The 17,580-nt window shown below is 46.9% G+C and overlaps 1 protein-coding gene and 1 long non-coding RNA gene across 4 annotated transcripts in view; one reads left to right on the top strand and one right to left on the bottom strand.

Moving 5' to 3' along the window:
• Window positions 1-305: 305 nt before the first annotated feature.
• Window positions 306-17,580, top strand: part of LOC126992797 (angiotensin-converting enzyme-like) — a 25,046-nt gene continuing 7,771 nt past the window's right edge. Inside the window, exons 1-12 of the mRNA XM_050851640.1 lie at window positions 306-470; window positions 781-944; window positions 1,620-1,784; window positions 2,531-2,627; window positions 2,829-2,969; window positions 3,312-3,448; window positions 3,898-4,044; window positions 4,507-4,676; window positions 5,202-5,326; window positions 6,262-6,508; window positions 8,580-8,678; window positions 9,079-9,219. Of these exons, the coding sequence (XP_050707597.1) occupies window positions 410-470; window positions 781-944; window positions 1,620-1,784; window positions 2,531-2,627; window positions 2,829-2,969; window positions 3,312-3,448; window positions 3,898-4,044; window positions 4,507-4,676; window positions 5,202-5,326; window positions 6,262-6,508; window positions 8,580-8,678; window positions 9,079-9,219 (1,694 nt within the window). The 5' untranslated portion in view covers window positions 306-409. The remainder of the gene's footprint in view (window positions 471-780; window positions 945-1,619; window positions 1,785-2,530; window positions 2,628-2,828; window positions 2,970-3,311; window positions 3,449-3,897; window positions 4,045-4,506; window positions 4,677-5,201; window positions 5,327-6,261; window positions 6,509-8,579; window positions 8,679-9,078; window positions 9,220-17,580) is intronic.
• Window positions 12,296-13,433, bottom strand: LOC126992811 (uncharacterized). 3 transcript variants are annotated; one of them, XR_007747095.1, is made up of 4 exons: window positions 13,193-13,433; window positions 12,919-13,040; window positions 12,617-12,799; window positions 12,296-12,496 (listed from the first exon to the last, which is right to left on the bottom strand). It is a non-coding gene; the product is annotated as an uncharacterized LOC126992811 (long non-coding RNA). The 3 variants fall into 3 exon arrangements; XR_007747092.1 differs by having other exon boundaries at window positions 13,293-13,433; XR_007747084.1 differs by having other exon boundaries at window positions 12,919-13,428.

Here is a 17,580-nt window from a genome sequence, read left to right as displayed (position 1 = left end):
TTGCTTTTTAATTTTCTTTTTTTGCTTGCTTGGCCGCAGGAGGTGGGAGAGGAGGAAAAGAAGGAGGAGGAGGAGGAGGAGGAGGGGGGGGGGGATTGTCCTGGAGGGGAGGTGTAATGGGTGTTTGTGATACTTGAGGAGGAGGAGGAGAAGGAGGAAGGAGAGAAGGGAGGAGGAGACGAAGGAGGAAGAGGGGGGGGGGATATAGCTGGAGGAGGAGGAGGAAGAGCAAATTTTAACGGATAGAGGAGGGATATGATAGGGTGGAGACTGAGGAAGAGGAGGAGGAGGAGGAGAGTGCAAGGAGTTTGCATCCACTTGCTCCACCTGCTCCACCGTCACAACAGTATCCGCCACCACAGCCTCACCACCACTTCATCACCGCCAGTTCATCACCAAAGTCATCACCATGGGAAGAGTGGTGGTGGCGGTAGTGTGGGTGTTAACTCTACTTCTGTGTCTTGAATATGGTAAGTAGTAGTAGTAGTAGTAGTAGTAGTAGTAGTAGTAGGAGTGGTGGTGGTGGTGGTGATATCTGGGAAACGAATAGTAGTGGTAGTTTTGATAGTAATGGTGAAGGCAAGTAGAAGTAGTAGTAGTAGTAGTAATAATAGTAGTAGAAGTATTATTATTATTATTATTAGTAGTAGTAGTAGTAGTAGTAACATCGAAATCACTAACAACGCCAATTTCAACTGACAAAAAAAAAATAAATAACCACAACAATACACGCACACACAAACACCACTTCAACACCACCCTCACCACCTCCACCTCCAGGCATAGGTGACCGCGAGATACTGGTGAGCCCGGCCGTGGTGGAGGCGTCAGCGCGGCGTTTCATCGAAGACCAGGAGGAGGAGCTGGCGAAGCAGTGTACGAGGACGATGCTGGCGGCGTGGACCTATCAGACCAACCTCACTACGCTGCACAGGTCCCGATTGGTGAGTGCAGGAACGGAGGGAAGAAGTGGAGGGGTTTTGGGAATACAGTGATCATGGGAGACAGAAGGAGGGATGTAAAATTGAGGGAGAAGGAGAAATGAAGGGTTTTAGAAAATTAGTGAGTGGGGGAAGAGAAATAAGTTGAGGGAAGGAGAAATGGAGGGCTTAGGAAATTGAACGATTGTGTGAGAGACTGTAGGCTGTGAGGGAGGGAGATATGAAGGGTTTTAGAAGAGATATGAACGTGAGAGAGACGAAAGGAGTGATGGAAGGTTATAAGGGAAGGAGGGACAGAGGGTTTTAGGGGTGATATGATTATGGGATACACAGAAGAAGGAGGGATGGAAGGTAATGAGACAAAGGAAAGAATGGAATTGAGAGGAATTGGAAAGGAAAGAGGGGATAAAGAAAAGTAGGGGAGCAGAAGAAAGAAGGGATGAAAGAATGTGGAAAAGTTGAATGATTGAGGGAAAGAAGAATAGGATGGAGGGACGAAGGGAAGTAGATGAAATAAGAAGAGGGGGAGAGAGAGAAACGCGAAAGGAAGAAAAAAAAAGAATACAGAAGAAGAAGGAAGAAAGGAATTAATCTACTCCAACTTCCCTCCTCCTCCTCCTTTTCCTCCCTCACCCTCCCACTCTTCCTCAACTCCTCCCTCTGCTACTTCTACACCAGGTCAGCGAGCAGGAGAGCTTCAAGAGGCTGCAGGAGGACGCTCGACAGCAGGCTAACAGGTGGCGCGCCGTTGACCACCTGTTTAGTGACCAGCAAGTGAAGCGGAAAATCAAAGTCATGAGCTACCTGGGCCTCGCTGACCTGCCCTCGCCCTCCATGATCTCCGTGAGTATAAGGGATCAGGGAGTGTTAAGTGCCGTTTTGTGAGATCAGGAGTAAGAGAATAAAGTATTAGTAGGATTAATAGTATGAGGATCAAGAATATTAGGATTAAGACTTCAAAGAGTACGTATTAGATTCTGTGAGTATAAGGGATAAGGGATTAGTGAAGTTAGAAATACTTAAGTTGAAGTTTTGTGGGATTAAGACTACGAGGATGAAATATGAGGATAAGGAGTATAAGGATCAGGTTTTAGTAGGATTAAGAGTTTCAGAATCTGTGAGTATAAGGGATCAGAGATTAGGAGGGGGTTGGAACTCTTTAGTGTTGAGGATTTGTGAAATCAGGAGCAATAGGGTCAGTTATTAGTAGGATTAAGAGGATGACGAACAAGTATTAGTAGGATTAGGGTATTTTTTATCAATATTTGTATCTCGTTCTTGTTCTTTCTCGCCCAACAAACTACAACATCTTCAGTCAGTCACTCAGTCACCTTGCTCTCTCTCCCACACACTCTAGTCATTCATTCATTCAGTCAATCAGTCAGTCATTTTGTCCTCTCTCTCTTACCAAATCTAGTCATTCATCCAGTCAGTCAGTCAGTCAGTTGGTCAGTCAATCACCTTGCTCTCTCTCTCTCTCTCTCTCTCTCTCTCTCTCTCTCTCTCTCTCTCTCTCTCTCTCTCTCTCTCTCTCTCACCTATTCACGACGTCACTGCTTCCCTCTGGTGATGACGCGAACTCGAGGCAGTACCAACGAGTGCTAAGTGACATGACGCACATCTACTCGAGCTCCAACATCTGTTCCCTTCAACGACCCTCCCGCTGCGGCCTCACTCCACATGCAGGTACTATTGGGGTCGTTTTATGTCTGTCTGTCTGCCTCTGTCTTTCTCTCATTAGTTTTTTCTGGTTTGTTTTTTGTTTTGTTTTTCGTTTGTTTCTCTTTTTTTTTGATTTGTGATAGAAAGTGAAGATAATTTGCATGTATTATTCGAATAACTTTTGTTCTCCTCCTCATCCTCCTCCTGCTCCTCCTCCTCCTTCAGGCATCAACGAGGTTCTGTCAACGAGCCGGGACCCCGAAGAGCTAGCACACTTGTGGCGGGCATGGCGGGAGAACACGAGGGCCATCAGGAACTCCTACGCCGGCTTCGTCACCCTCGCCAACCAGGCCGCCAGAACCAACAGTAAGAGGGAAGGGGGTTGAATTGGTAGTGGTGATGATGTTTTCTTTTTTGACCAGTACTTTACAAACACTTCAAGTTTCTTCCTAAGACTTTCTACTCCTGCTCATCCTTATACTGTCCAAATCCCTTATGTAAGAGTTAACGAGCATCTTCATTCTTTCATCCCTTCCGCTGGTAAACTCTGGAACCGCCTTCCTTTGTCTGTATTTCCTCCTGCCTACTACGTGAACTCTTTCAAGACACCTATCCACTCGAAATTGATCTCTCTTTTGGCCATTCATTCTGTACTCTTTTTGCTGGAGCAGCGCTTGGCAGTCTTTTGTTTTTCTCCCTCGTCGTCAGACTTCGACAACAAGGGTGACCTCAACCTGGTGGAGTACGGCGGGGGTGCCTTCAGGGAGCAGCTGGCGGAGGCGTGGACGCAGCTGGAACCCCTGTACCGCCAGCTGCACGCCTACGTCAGGAGGAAGCTGAGAGAGGTGAGTGTGAGCCTGAGGAAGGGAGAATTTCTGGAACGGAAGAAGGGAGAGAGGACTTTTGGAACTAATGAAAAGAGGATGTTCGGAACTGAGGAATGAAGGGAGAATTTTAAGAACTAGCGAAGGGAGAACTTGTCGAGCCGAGGAAGGGAGAGGAACATTTAGAATTGAAGAAGGAAGGGAGAACTCTTAACATGGACGTAAACCTCTTATCATACTTCCTCTCCCTTTCTTTCTAAACAAAAACTCTCTAATCTCACCTCTCTCTCCTCCCTTCCTTTCTAAACATTAACTTTCGCTTATCTCACCTCTCTCCTCTCTTATTCCCTTTTTTTCTCATCCTTTCTATGCCAATCAATCCAAATATCTCCCTTCCTTTCTAAACTATCTTATCTTACCTCTCTCCTCCCTTTCTTTCTATGTAAATCTATGTAAATCTCTTCCCCCAGGTGTATGGAGCCCACCTGGTGCGTGAGAGGGGCCCCTTACCTGCCCACTTATTAGGTGACCTCTGGGGGCAAGCCTGGCCTCTCTCCTACCTGCTGCCCTACCCTGACCTGCCCCCTGTTGACGTGACCTACGAGATGAAGAGACAGGTAGGTGGGAGGAGGCGGGAGGGGGGGGGGGGTTGTGTGTGTGTGTGTGTGTGTGTGTGTGTGTGTGTGTGTGTGTGTGTGTGTGTGTGTGTGTGTGTGTGTGTGTGTGTTTCGATTTTGTTGTATCATCTATGTTTTTTTCTAATTCTTTTTTGTTTTTTTCTTCCTTTCTCTTTTCTTCACTTTTCATTCTGCTCTCCTTTTTCCTGCTTTCTCCTCGTCCTCTTTCTTATCTTCCTGTTTTCTTTTCTCCTTTTGGTTCATTTCTTTTACTGTTTTCTTCTCCTTTTTCTTTCATTTTCTTCTCCATCTCATCCATTTTTTTCTACTACTTTTCCTCTTCTTGTTTTTCCTCTTTATTTCGTTTATTTCTGTTACAACTTTTCTTCTTTTTGTTCTTCACTTTCTTCATCACTTTCTTTCCCCTTTTCTCCTCCTCCTCCTCCTCCTCCTCCTCCTCAGGGATACACGCCTCGCAGGATCTTCGAAGTGGCAGACGGGTTCTTCGCCTCCCTTGGACTCTCGCGCGTCCCGTCATCCTTCTGGCGCTCTTCCGTCCTGGAAGACCCCAAGGATACCCCCTTGGTCTGCAGCGCCTCCTCATGGGACTTCTGTGACGGCAGGGACTTCAGGTAATGGCCGGGAGGAGGAAGAGGAGGAGTAGGAGGAAGAAGACTGTCTGATTTCTTTCTTCTACGATCTAAATGTTAAAAAAAAGGAAAATTAGAGCATAAGAACTTTAGGGTATTAAGAATAGGAGTATAAGAAATATAACATTAAAGTATTAGAAATAGTCACATAAGAACATAGGAATAGAAAGAGAAATGATAATTAGACTATGAATAAGAAGAATAGGAATAAAGATTAAGCATAAGAACATGAGAGTAGGATGTTTTCTTTGGTCTTTTTTTCCTCTGACTCTTTAGAAATGGAAGCATAGGGTGATTTCTCTGTTTTCTTTCCTTTTCTCTACGACTATTTTCTATAAAAGGAAAAGAGGAAGAAAGAAAAGGAAGAAAGCTTGTCTTCCTCTGTTTCATTTTGTATCTCTACGGTTCTCCTTTGGCTCTTTAGAAATGGATTAATAGCACGTCTTTGTTTTTTTCCTTCTTTTCTGCCCCCCTCTCATCACCCCGCCCCCCCCCACACTCCCCCAGGGTTAAGCAGTGCACGAAGGTAAGCCAAGACGACCTGGTTTCGGCGCACCACGAGATGGCCCACCTGCAATACTTCCAACAATACAGCCACCTGCCCTACCTGTACAGGAGGGGGCCAAACCCAGGTGAGGGGGCGGGTGATGGGTGATGGACAGGTGAAGGAGGGACGGAGAGAAAGAGGGGGGATAATGAGAGGTGATAGGAGGAAAGGAGTTGAGAAGAATACACAGGAATACACAGGAAGAACAGACACCAGAAGACCTATCGATCTATGGCGAGGGTGTCTGTTTACTACCGCTACTACTAGTAATCTACGTGTGGTAGGACAGGATAGAATAGATGAAGGCTCCTCCCCACCCACCTCTCCCTCCGGCAATGTGCCGGCAGGAAATAGTTAGAAGAGAACACCATGCGCCTTTAAGAAAGAAAGGGACATGGAAATTTTACAGTAAAGAGAGAAATAAGAGGAAAATACTACCCTTAACATACGCTACTGGTGAACTAAGCTGTGGGGGAAACTAAAGTCTTCAGGTTGTACTCGTGCTGCAGGCTGCCTGAGACAAACGAAAAAGGGTCAGTAAACAGTGTGTGTAGTTGAATAAAAATAAAAAAAGAAGAGAAAATGAGAAAGATAAGTGGAGATAGGAGTGAAGAAGAGTGAGAGATAGGGGGATAATAAGGGATGATAGGAGGAAAGGAAAGAAGAGATTGAGGAAGAATAAGGAAGGGGAAGAGAAAATGAGGGAAGTAAAAGAAGACAGGAGGAGAGAAGGGAAGGAGAGAGTGAGGGAAATAAAAGGAGATAGGAGGAAAGGAGGGAAGACGAGAGGGTGAAGAAAATAAGGGGGTAGAGGAAGGAAGGAGGGAAGAAAAGAAAATGAGGAAAATAGGAAGTTTGTTTGTACGTACGTGTGTGTGTGTTCGTTATTTTCTCTACATACTGTTTTATATATACCTCATTTCTACACACACACACACACACACACACACACACACACACACACACACACACACACACACACACACACACACACACACACACACACATCCACTTCTACAGGGTTCCAAGAGGCCATAGGATTAGCCGTAGGACTCAGCGTGGCTACCCCGAGATACCTTCGGCGGGTAGGACTCCTGGGGGCGGGTAGAGGCACGTCCTTGGCATCACAGCTGAACACCCTGATGCACCTCGCCCTGCGTCAACTGCCCTTTATGCCCTATGCGCGAGTCCTGGACCAATGGAGGGATGGTGTGTTGAACGGGTCCATCCCACGTGAAGACTGGAACTGCGCCTGGTGGGATCTGAGGTCAGTTTATCTATTTATTCAGTTATGTATCTATCTATTTACTGATTTACTTATTTATTTCCATTTTATTTATTTATCGACTTATTGGTGATAACGAAGGTCTGTATTTGAAGAAGGGTTGAGGAGGGTAAGGAAGGGAGAGGGTAGGGGAAGGAGGGAGAGAGGGGAAAGGAGAGGGAGAGGGTAGGGAAAGCAAGGAAAGGGAAGGAAAGGAGGTGGGGTTTGAGATGCGTTTCTAAAGGGAGGCTAAGAAGACGCCTTTTAACGTGTGGGGCATTTTTATTTTCAGAAGACAAGACAAACAAGAAGGTGACACTGAGACTAAAGGGCTGATGCGACGGAAATGAGCATCGAGGCCACGCGTAGTTGTAGCTTACCCTCCCAACTTCTTATTTGCTAAAGGGAAGGGGAAAGATTGATTTTTTGCCTCTCTCTCTCTCTCTCTCTCTCTCTCTCTCTCTCTCTCTCTCTCTCTCTCTCTCTCTCTCTCTCTCTCTCTCTCTCTCTCTCTGTTTGTCGAATCTATTAACGTTCTATAACGAGCTTTTTGCAGTCTATGATGTTTCTAAATCACTTCATATTATTTATTTGGACTTCCAGAAGGCGTTTGATAAAGTTCCACACTTCAAGTTGCTTCATAAAATCAAGGAAATAGGCATCGGGGGTAAGCTTCATGAATGGATCAAGGACTGGCTAAGCAATAGAAAGCAAAGAGTTGTAATAAATGGAGTGACCTCTGAGTGGATGCTCTGTCCTGGGACCCGTTCTCTTCGTCATTTACATCAACGACATTGACCTTGGTCTCAATAATTTCATTAGTAAATTTGCGGACGACACGAAAATCGGCAATGCGGTACTTACAGAATGTGACAGGCGGAGCCTACAAGAAGATTTGCTTAAAATATCAGATTGGTCGGTAAAATGGGAAATGCCTTTTAATATAAACAAGTGCCAAATTCTGCAGGTTGGATCTAGAAATATAAACAAGGACTCTTAAATGTGCGGCGTTAGAATTAAAAGCGTTCACTCGGTCAAAGATCTTGGCGTCACAGTCGCGTCTAACCTCAAGTTTTCCCAGCAGTGCAACGAGTCCGTTAAAATCAAACAGGATGATGGGTTTGATTAAGCGAAACTTTTCATTCAAGAATAAAGATGAAATACTACCTTTGTATAATAGTTTCGTGAGACCCTATTTGGAGTATGCCGTGTAGTTTTGGTCTCCCCACTATGCGAAGACATTGCTAAATTAGAAGGTGTTCAGCGTAGAGCAACCAAGCTGATTCCTTCATTACGAAACAAACCCTACGGGGAAAGGCTGTCACATCTAAACCTGCTTTCTCTTGAAAAACGCCACCTAAGAGGAACACTGATCGAGTGCTTTAAAATACTTAACGGTTTTACCAACGTGGATCCGACCAAGCTGTTTATGATGGATGATTCGACGCGAACGAGAAATAATGGCGCTAAACTCAAATGTAGACAAGTTCATTCAGATTGCACAAAATTCTTCTTCACTAATGCTGTCGTTCGGGATTGGAACAAATTACCACCATCAGTGGTACAGTGTAACTCGATTGCATCGTTTAAGAATAATCTTGACCGCTATCTCCCCCATCTCAATGTTCACTAGGTCAGTTTCAACATCATGTTGGCCGCATAACAACTGTCACTTAAGTTTAGGACAGACCACCTAGTTTGGACCTTAGGGCCTGTGTGGTCTGGTTATTTATGTAATTCTCTCTCTCTCTCTCTCTCTCTCTCTCTCTCTCTCTCTCTCTCTTTGCAGTACAGGAGGTAATTCAAGGACAAAAAAAAAAAAAGATTAGAAAACGTATTTGTCGCGTATTTTTTTGTTTTACTCATGTTCTTTTCTTCCCTCGTTCCTTTCTATCCCTTTTGTTATCCTGCCGTTTTCTTTCCTCCCTCCAATGTCCATTTCCTCTTCCCTCTCTTCTTTTCTCTTCTTCCCTTCTATCTCTCCTTTTTTTTTTTACTTTCGTTTTCCCTCCTTTCCTCCCTTTCATCTCCTCCCCTCCATATATTTAATCCCCTTCTTCCTCATCTTTCCCAGGGCAAGCGTGCAAGGGGTCAAGCCGCCAGAGGTCAGGACGGAGAGGGACTTTGACCCCGGCGCGAAGTACCAAGTGGCTGCTGACCTCTCTTACACCAGGTGATCTCTCATGACCTCGTTTGATCTTGGAATTGACTTACTCTAAAAAATGCATGATGATAACTCTTCTGTCACTCCATCTCTCTTTCTCATCTTTTCTTTTCTTCCTTACTCTCTCTCCCTTCCTCTTTCACTCTTTGCTGTCTTCTCACTTCCTCTCATTTCCCTCCATATCTCCCTTTTTCTCCTTTCCTCTTCCTCATTTCCTCTCCCGAACTCTCTTTCTCACTCATCTTTTCTCCCTTACTCTCTTACCTCCTCTCACTTCCTCTCCCTCCCTTCCTCACTTCATTTCCTCCCTTCCCCTTCCCTTCTCTCTCTCTCTCTCTCTCTCTCTCTCTCTCTCTCTCTCTCTCTCTCTCTCTCTCTCTCTCTCTCACCTCCTTCGTCCCTTCTGCAGGTATTTCGTCGCCTTCGTCCTTCAGTTCCAGGTGTACCAGGCGCTATGCATGGCCGCGGGGGAGTTCGAACCAAGGGACAACGGTACATCACTCCACCAGTGCGATTTTTACCAGTCAACCAAGGCGGGGGACGCACTGAGGTGGGTGATGGAGGTAGTAGTAGTAGTAGTAGTAGTAGTAGTAGTAGTAGTAGTAGTAGTGGTGGTGGTAGTGATAGTAGTAGTAGTAGTAGTAGTAGTAGTAGTAGTGGTGGTGGTGGTGGTAGTAGTAGTAGTAGTAGTAGCAGTAGTAACATAAACGAACTACCTCGGAGTCCCCGCCTGGGGGGTGGGGGCATAAATTCCTCCAGGGAGGACTCCCCTTATCCTCCTTATCAATTTATGCAACATTCGTGGTCTTAGTTCTAATTTCCATTCTGTGAAACGCCATCTCTCCTTCTCTAAACCACACCTTCTCTTCCTCACCGCACAGTATGGGAGGGACTTTGATATGAAGTTTAGTAGTGAGAAGAGTCAGGTAGTAGTAGTAAATGCTGAGGCTACGGACGAGGGAAGGACCTGGGCGCTAGGAGAGATGAACATAGGCCGTATGAGTTCATACAAGTACCTAGGGATCATAGTTGACGAGAATGGGACTGATAGGACCAAACAGAATAGAATGTCTCGGGCAAATCAGTGGGTAGGAAGGCTAGGAAGTGTGGCTAGATGAAGAGCTAACAGGTATGAGGTAGTTAGGGTGATATGGAAGGGCATGGTAGTACCAGGCCTCATGTATGGCCTAGAATGCATGAGGTGGACAGTCAAAGAGCTAGATAAGCCTGAGGGAGTACAGAACAGAGTAGGCTGGCTGGCTCTGGGTGCCATTAGGTATGCGGCGGTAGATGTTGTGCCAGGGGAAGTAGGCTGGAACACCTTTGAGGAAAGAATAGGTAAAGCAGTTTTAGGGTACAAAGTCAGGCTAAGAAAGATGAGTGAGAATAGGTGGGCGCGCAAGGTATATGAGTGGGCGGGACAGGGGACGAAGTGGAACAAGTCTAGCATACGCTGGGAGAAGATATGTGGGCTGGAGGGCTTCACACTCTCGGAGATAATGCTAGGGGGGAAGGAGAAAGAAGTGAAGCGTAGAGTGAATGACAGAGTTCAGGAGAGGGGCAGGGTAGACTGGAGCCAAAGGGTGGGGGCAAAAAGTTCTCTAGAATGGTACAAGTTGAAGGCCAAAGCCAAGTGTGAAGCCTTCTACGATGGTAGCCTGGGGTGTGTGTTGCTTTTCAAGGCCAGAACTAAATCCTTAGAGGTGAATAGTAGGACATATAGATGGGCAAATGGGGACGCAAGGTATGCCGTATGTGTGAAGGGGGGGGGGGGTTGATGAGACAGTAGAACATATGCTACTAGAGTGTCCTCGGTATAATAGGGATAGGCAGAGTTTGGTAGAAATAATAACACAGGAAATAGGAACAGAAGTATGGAATAGGATGCCAGAGGGGAATGTAGAAAGGGTGATAGAATTCTTGCTAGGTATGAGTACACTGCAGACAGTGACCAAAAGAACAATAGAGGGGTTAAGGAATTCCTAGAGAGAGCCTGGGCAGTGCGCACCGGATAGGGTGGACTCCTGTAGATGTCCCCATCTGTGCCTCTACGGGCTCTTTCAAATGGTAATATTTTATTTTTGGATTTTCAGGGTGTTGGCCCTGAGGGAGTAAGCCGTTACAAAGGCTGTAGTTGGATCCGAAAGGGACAACTACCTCCCGAACCAAGACCAAGACCAAAGACACAGGTTTCTGAGGCTACTGACAGCAATCTCTACTCTGTTCCCTCCCACTATCTCTATCCTAAATTTAAATCCAAAGCTGGATGTTGCGCCTACGTGCGCAACGACATCACTTGCTCTCGTGCCCACCACCTTGACTCTTCTGAATTTTCCACCATCTGGCTAAGACTTCATTGCCATTCTATTACTAAATACATCTGTGCTGTTTATCTCTCACCTAACTCTACTAACTTTGTAAAATTCTTTGACTAGTTGAACTCTAAAGTGGAGCACATCTTGACTCACTCTCCCTTCGCTGAAATCTCCATCTTGGGAGATTTCAATGGATCACCACCAGCTTTGGCTTTCATCCTCTTTCACAGACCAGACTGGTGAACAAGCCTACAACTTTGTTCTCCTCAACGATCTAGACTTCTAGAGCAGTTGGTTCAGCACCCTACACGTATTCCCGACCGTCTTGGAGACAGGCCCAACATACTAGACCTCTTCCTTACCTCTAACCTTTCTGCTTACTCTGTCAAACTGTTCTCTCCGTTGGGCTCCTCCGATCACAACTTTTATTTTTATTTTTACGTGTACGCCTATAGCGCCTGTAGGCTCTCTTGAAGGGCCTGGATGGTAGTCGGCCCCGGACCGTCATGGCGCAGGCAAGTGTTTATAGTGGCGCCATCTTCTCTGTATCCTGTCCTATCGCTCCTGTACATCCTCTGGACCGACCGAAGAGGCGATGTTTCTGGCATTTTGCTTCAGCTCGGTGGGACGACCTAAGGATCTACTTTTCCGATTTCCCGTGGAATGATTACTGCTTCCAGGAGAGAGACCCCTCTGTGTGTGCCCAGCGCATCACAAAAGTGATTGTCTCTGAAATGGAGGCATACATTCCACGTTCTTTCTCTACTCCTCATGCTAAAAAGCCTTGGTATAATCATGCTTGTTCTCGTGCTATTAAAGATAGAGAGGCAGCTCACAAAAGGTACCAGAGCCTTCGCACTCCTGCTAACCATGATCTTTATATCTCTGCCCGGAACAGTACCAAATCATTCTTCAACTTAGTAAAAACCTTGCTTTTTCGAATTCTTCCCGTGACTTCTGGCACCTAGCCAAAAATATCTCCTCCTTTCACTTCTTCCTCTTTCCCTCCTCTCCTTAACCCTGACGGCAGCACCGCCGTCTCATCTATCTCTTAGGCTGAACTCATCGCTCCAACTTTCTGTAAGAACTCCACCCTCGACGATTCTGGGCATATTCCTTCTACTCATCCCCCTTCTGACTCCTTTATGCCTCCCTAGAACACTAACCTTTTTTTTTTTTATCGTTAACACTATACTGGGTCCAAATGGACCCCTTCAAAAAAAAATTGAAAAAAAATTATTTATGTGTTTTTAATACTTGGTGATTTTTCTTGTTAAGAATAGGGATTCAGGAAGAGAGTGAAACAAAGTGTAAAGAAAAATATGCCATATTTTTATTGTAGCAAAATTAAAAATGTAAATTTTCCGAAATTTCACATAGTTTGCAAAAATATTATGAGAAAAATATAATAACTAATTTTGAGCTTAGTAACTACTTATTCCCTTTAGTTGGACAGTTGCTGAAGTTATATCTGCCCAAAGCAGCCCACCATGGTCCTTTCTTGAGTGTGATCTGGATAAATGAAAATATGCAATTTTTAGAATCTAAAATATACACATATTGTATTTCTACCATAAAATGCAATGGTATATACAGTATTACCTTTCCTGTAGTGGCAATATGGATAGTTACCTTTTAGAATCTGCAATCATCACACTGATATGTGATGTGTTTGGCACATGCAGGTCTCTTGCAGTAGCCACACACAGTTCGGATCTTTGCCATGTTCTTCTGATATTTGCAGAGTGAGCACCTCTTCTTGATTTTGGGGCCTTCTCCTACTCGATCAGGTTGTTCCTCGAACAAGTCGAAGCACTGCATGATATTTAGCTTTACCCTCCTATGCATGTGCATAGTCCATATGTAACACTGCTTATAACCATGGGTCCATGTGGACCCACACTACAAATAGGCCTGTATTGTTACATGCTTACCTGCAGCCGTGCAACAGCACTCCCTCGATCACAGGAGGTGTAGCACTGGCTCCTGATCAACAGCACTGCTTCTCTGCTTGTCTCACAACACCTGCTTTTCACGTGACAGGTGTTCAACACACCTGTCCGAGGAAAACGAGTAAAAATAAACTAAATATAGATAGAAATGCCAGTTTCACAACATAACAACATGGTTCAACTCTCGGCAGTATTGTACAACACCACACATTACAATATTTTCTACATCACACAGAAAAAAATGCCCATTACGTACTGCATGTGCATAGTCCATATGTAACACTGCTTATAACCATGGGTCCATGTGGACCAAGCACTGCCTATAAATCACTAATAACGCTAATACTGTCACGTACCATCCACCAGCCACGACCGCTGAGGTCCAAGTGATGAGAAAATGGCCGTATAAACAAGCAATGCATTGTGGGTAAGATGGGCATTGACCGGGAAATTTGACGCGCAAATTGGGGGGTCCAAATGGACCCAGCTTAGTTTTCCCTGACGGCAGCACCGCCGTCTCATCTATCTCTTAGGCTGAACTCATCGCTCCAACTTTCTGTAAGAACTCCACCCTCGACGATTCTGGGCATATTCCTTCTACTCATCCCCCTTCTGACTCCTTTATGCCTGTTATCAAGATTCTTCCTAATGATGTTTTCTATGCCCTCTCTAGCCTCAACTCTCAGAAGGCTTATGGACCTGATGGAGTGCCTCCTATTGTCCTTAAAAACTGTGCTTCCATGCTGACCTGGTCAAACTCTTTCGTCTCTGCCTATCAACATCTACATTTCCTTCCTGCTGGAAGTACACCTTCGTACAGGGTGACCATTCCAATCCCTCAAAATACCGCCCTATAGATTTACTTTCCTGTCTATCTAAAGCTTTTGAATCAATCCTTAACCGGAAGATTCAAAAGCACCTTTCCACTTCTAACCTTCTATCTGATCGCCAGTATGGGTCCTGCAAGGGCCGTTCTACTGGCGATCTTCTTGCTCTCTTAAATGACTCTTGGTCATCCTCTCTTAGCCGTTTCGGTGAAACTTTCTCTGTTGCGCAAGACGTATCGAAAGCCTTCGATAGAGTCTGGCACAAGTCTTTGCTTTCTAAACTGCCCTCTTTCGGATTTTATCCCTCTCTCTGTTCCTTTATCTCCAGTTTCCTTTCCGGCCGTTCTGTCTCTGCGGTGGTAGACGGTCACTGTTCTTCCCCTAAACCTATTAACAGTGGTGTTCCACAGGGCTCTGCCCTATCACCCACTCTCTTCCTGTTATTCATCGATGATCTTCTTTCCATAACAAACTGTCCTGTCCACTCTTACGCCGACGATTCCACTCTGCATTATTCAACTTCTTTCAATAGAAGACCATCCCAACAGGAAGTACATGACTCCAGAGTGGAGGCTGCAGAACGCTTAACCTCAGACCTTGCTTTCCTTACCGATTAGGGTAGAAGGAACTTAGTGTCCTTCAATGCCTGAAAAACTCATTTCCTCCACCTATCAACTCGACACAATCTTCCAAACACCTATCTCCTATTCTTCGACAACAATCAGCTGTCACCTTCTTCAACACTAAATATCCTCGGTCTATCCTTAACTCAAAATCTTAACTGGAAACTTCACATCTCCTTTCTCACTATATCAGCTTCCTCGAGGTTGGGCGTTCTGTATCGTCTTCGCCAGTTCTTCTCCCCCGCACAGTTGCTATCCATATACAGGGGCCTTGTCTGCCCTCGTATGGAGTATGGATCTCACGTTTGGGGGGGCTCCACTCACACAGCTCTATTGGACAGAGTGCAGTCTAAGGCTCTTCGTCTCATCAGCTCTCCTCTTACTGATAGTCTTCTACCTCTTAAATTCCGTCGCGATGTTGCCTCTCTTTCTATCTTCTATCGATATTTTTCACGCTGACTGATCTTCCGATCTTGCTAACTGCATGCCTTCCCCCCTCCCGCGGGCTCGCCTCACACGACTTTCTAATCAAGCTCATCCCTATACTGTCCAAACCCCTTATGCAAGAGTTAACCAGCAAATTCACTCTTTCATCCATCACGCTGGTAAACTTTGGAACAATCTTCGTTCATCTGTATTTCCTCCTGCCTGTAGCAGCCACCGCTCAAGCAGTCGCGTGCTCTTCCAGTGAAAACGGAAAATGGGGCGTTGCAGTATAGACTCATTGTTCATTCTTATTTTGTCAATGTTTTCGTTCGTGCTCCCGTCTCGCTGTTTCTTGTGCGTCTAATTGTTTATCTCTTGTTACTTGTTTACCTTTGACTGTCCGTCCACGTTCTCTTGTTGTCCACCGTTACACATTGTTCCACACATACACCAACACTTAAATGTTAACCTACACAAACAACATTCACACAAACGCATACACAAACAAACACCTATCATATGTGTTGTCCTTGTGATGATGAGGTGTAAGTTCTGTCCAATAAAGTAACCCTGGCGGATATGATTTTCTCTATCCGTGAACCGATTAGCACTTAGAACACTCGCTACCACCAACAATTGGTGACCCCGGGGTGTTGCTATGGTTCAAGGTGGCTTATAGCCGGTGCCGTTTTAAGGGCACTCTCTCCTAGAGTGGAGGACCTGGGCAGGGTAACTTGTCCATTCGTCCGCCCTCTCCTGGGGCAAAAATCCTCACCTCCATTCGGGGTTCGTGGGGCTGAGCACTCAGGTCGGGAGAAACATTACGCCATAGGCGTAGTTGCCACCTTCAGGGTTTTCCCCCGCCCTCCCCTAGGCGCCTTCTGCGCCTTCCCCAGGCACCCTCTGTGCCTTCCCCAGGCACCCTCTGTGCCCTCTTCCAGACGCCTTCTGCGTCTCCCACAGGCACCCTCTGTGCGCCTCTTCCAGGCACCCTCTGTGCGCCTCTTCCAGGCACCCTCTGTGCGCCTCCTCCAGGCACCCTCTGTGCGCCTCCTCCAGGCATCTTTGGCGCCCTTCAGGCATCTTCTATGCCCCATAGTGCTTCTCCCGGCGCTCACCCACCCACCCCCACCCCTCCTCCTCTCTGCTTTTCCGCTGGTCCGGCGACTGAGACACGCACATCGTGTGACACACTACACACTCAGTGAACACTCAAACACAGTGCGACATATTACTGAGACACACAGTGCCACACACTCAGTGTACACGCCACACACAGACTCGGTGTACACGCCATACAGACTCAGTATATACGCCGCCACACACCACACAGACTCAGAGAGACACGCAAACACAGTGTGACACCCCACAGGGATTACTAGCTGCCCCCTGGATTAACCACCGCCTCCTGGATCTACCACCGCCCTCTTGGATTATAATACACTTGTGGATCTATGTGTACAGTGCAGTGTGTCCAGCAACAGTTCAGTGCAGCAAGTCCCCAGCAACAGTTAGTGTCACAGTGTTCCCACTAGGTGTACAGTGTTGTGTTACAGTGCCTCTTTGAACACTGGTTCACTCCCCGAGCCACAGAGGCCCCTGGCACGTGCCAGCGCCTACAGTACACGCAGTTCGTTTTACTCTCACGGACTGCCGCGGCTCCTGGCACATGCTAGCGCCCCTAACTTTTCAACTCGCTGTGGCCCCCGGCTCGCTGGCATCTAGCGCCTTCCCACGCAGTCGTTCGACGCACTCACGACTGCCGCGGCTCCTGGCATATGCTTGCGCCCCTCAATTCTCAACCGGCTGTGGTCCCTGGCACGCTGGCATCTAGCACCTTACCACGCAGTCATTCGACGCCCTCACGGACTGCCGAGGCCCCTGACACGCTGGCAGCTGGCGCCTTTAATACACGCAGTCGTTCTACTCTCACCGACTGCCGAGGCCCCTGACACGCTGTCAGCTAGCGCCTTCACACGCAGTTCCCTCGACGCACTCTTTGACTGCCGTGGCCCCCGGCGCGTTTACGCCAGTGCCTATTGCCCATATCCACGCCGCTCGACTTCACCATACCTGACGACGACATGCAACTCTTCCTCTACTACGGCGGTGTCCTTCAGAGCACCACTCTTCTGCTCAGGACCCGTCTACGTGGTTTGCGATGCGGGAGTGCGGATTCAAGCCTTCCAGGATCTATTAAACAGCCAACCACTCAACTCACCGCAGCCCACCTTACGCAGCCCACCTTACGCAGCCCACCTTACGCAGCCCACCTTACGCAGCCCACCTCATGCAGCCCACCTCACGCTGCTCAATTCCTCGCTGCTCAACTCCTCGCTGCTCAACTCATCGCTGCTCAACACTTCAGCTCGACTTACCGTAGCTGTCCTCACTGCGCTACTCATCTCAGCTCGACTCACCGTAGCTGTCTCCTACGCGCTACTCACTTCAGCTCGACTCACCGTAGCTGTCTCCTACGCGCTACTCACTTCAGCTCGATTCACCGTAGCTGTTGTCACCGCATTACTCACTCCAGCTCGATTCACCGTAGCTGTTGTCACCGCATTACTCACTCCAGCTCGATTCACCGTAGCTGTTGTCACCGCATTACTCACTCCAGCTCGACTCACCGTAGCTGTTGTCACCGCATTACTCACTCCAGCTCGACTCACCGTAGCTGTTGTCACCGCATTACTCACTCCAGCTCGATTCACCGTAGCTGTTGTCACCGCATTACTCACTCCAGCTCGATTCACCGTAGCTGTTGT

The sequence above is a fragment of the Eriocheir sinensis genome, chromosome 7 (assembly GCF_024679095.1).
Source record: "Eriocheir sinensis breed Jianghai 21 chromosome 7, ASM2467909v1, whole genome shotgun sequence".
NCBI lineage: Eukaryota > Metazoa > Arthropoda > Malacostraca > Decapoda > Varunidae > Eriocheir > Eriocheir sinensis.
Note: the sequence above shows the minus strand (reverse complement) of the source record. Positions and strands in the feature narration are given on the sequence as shown.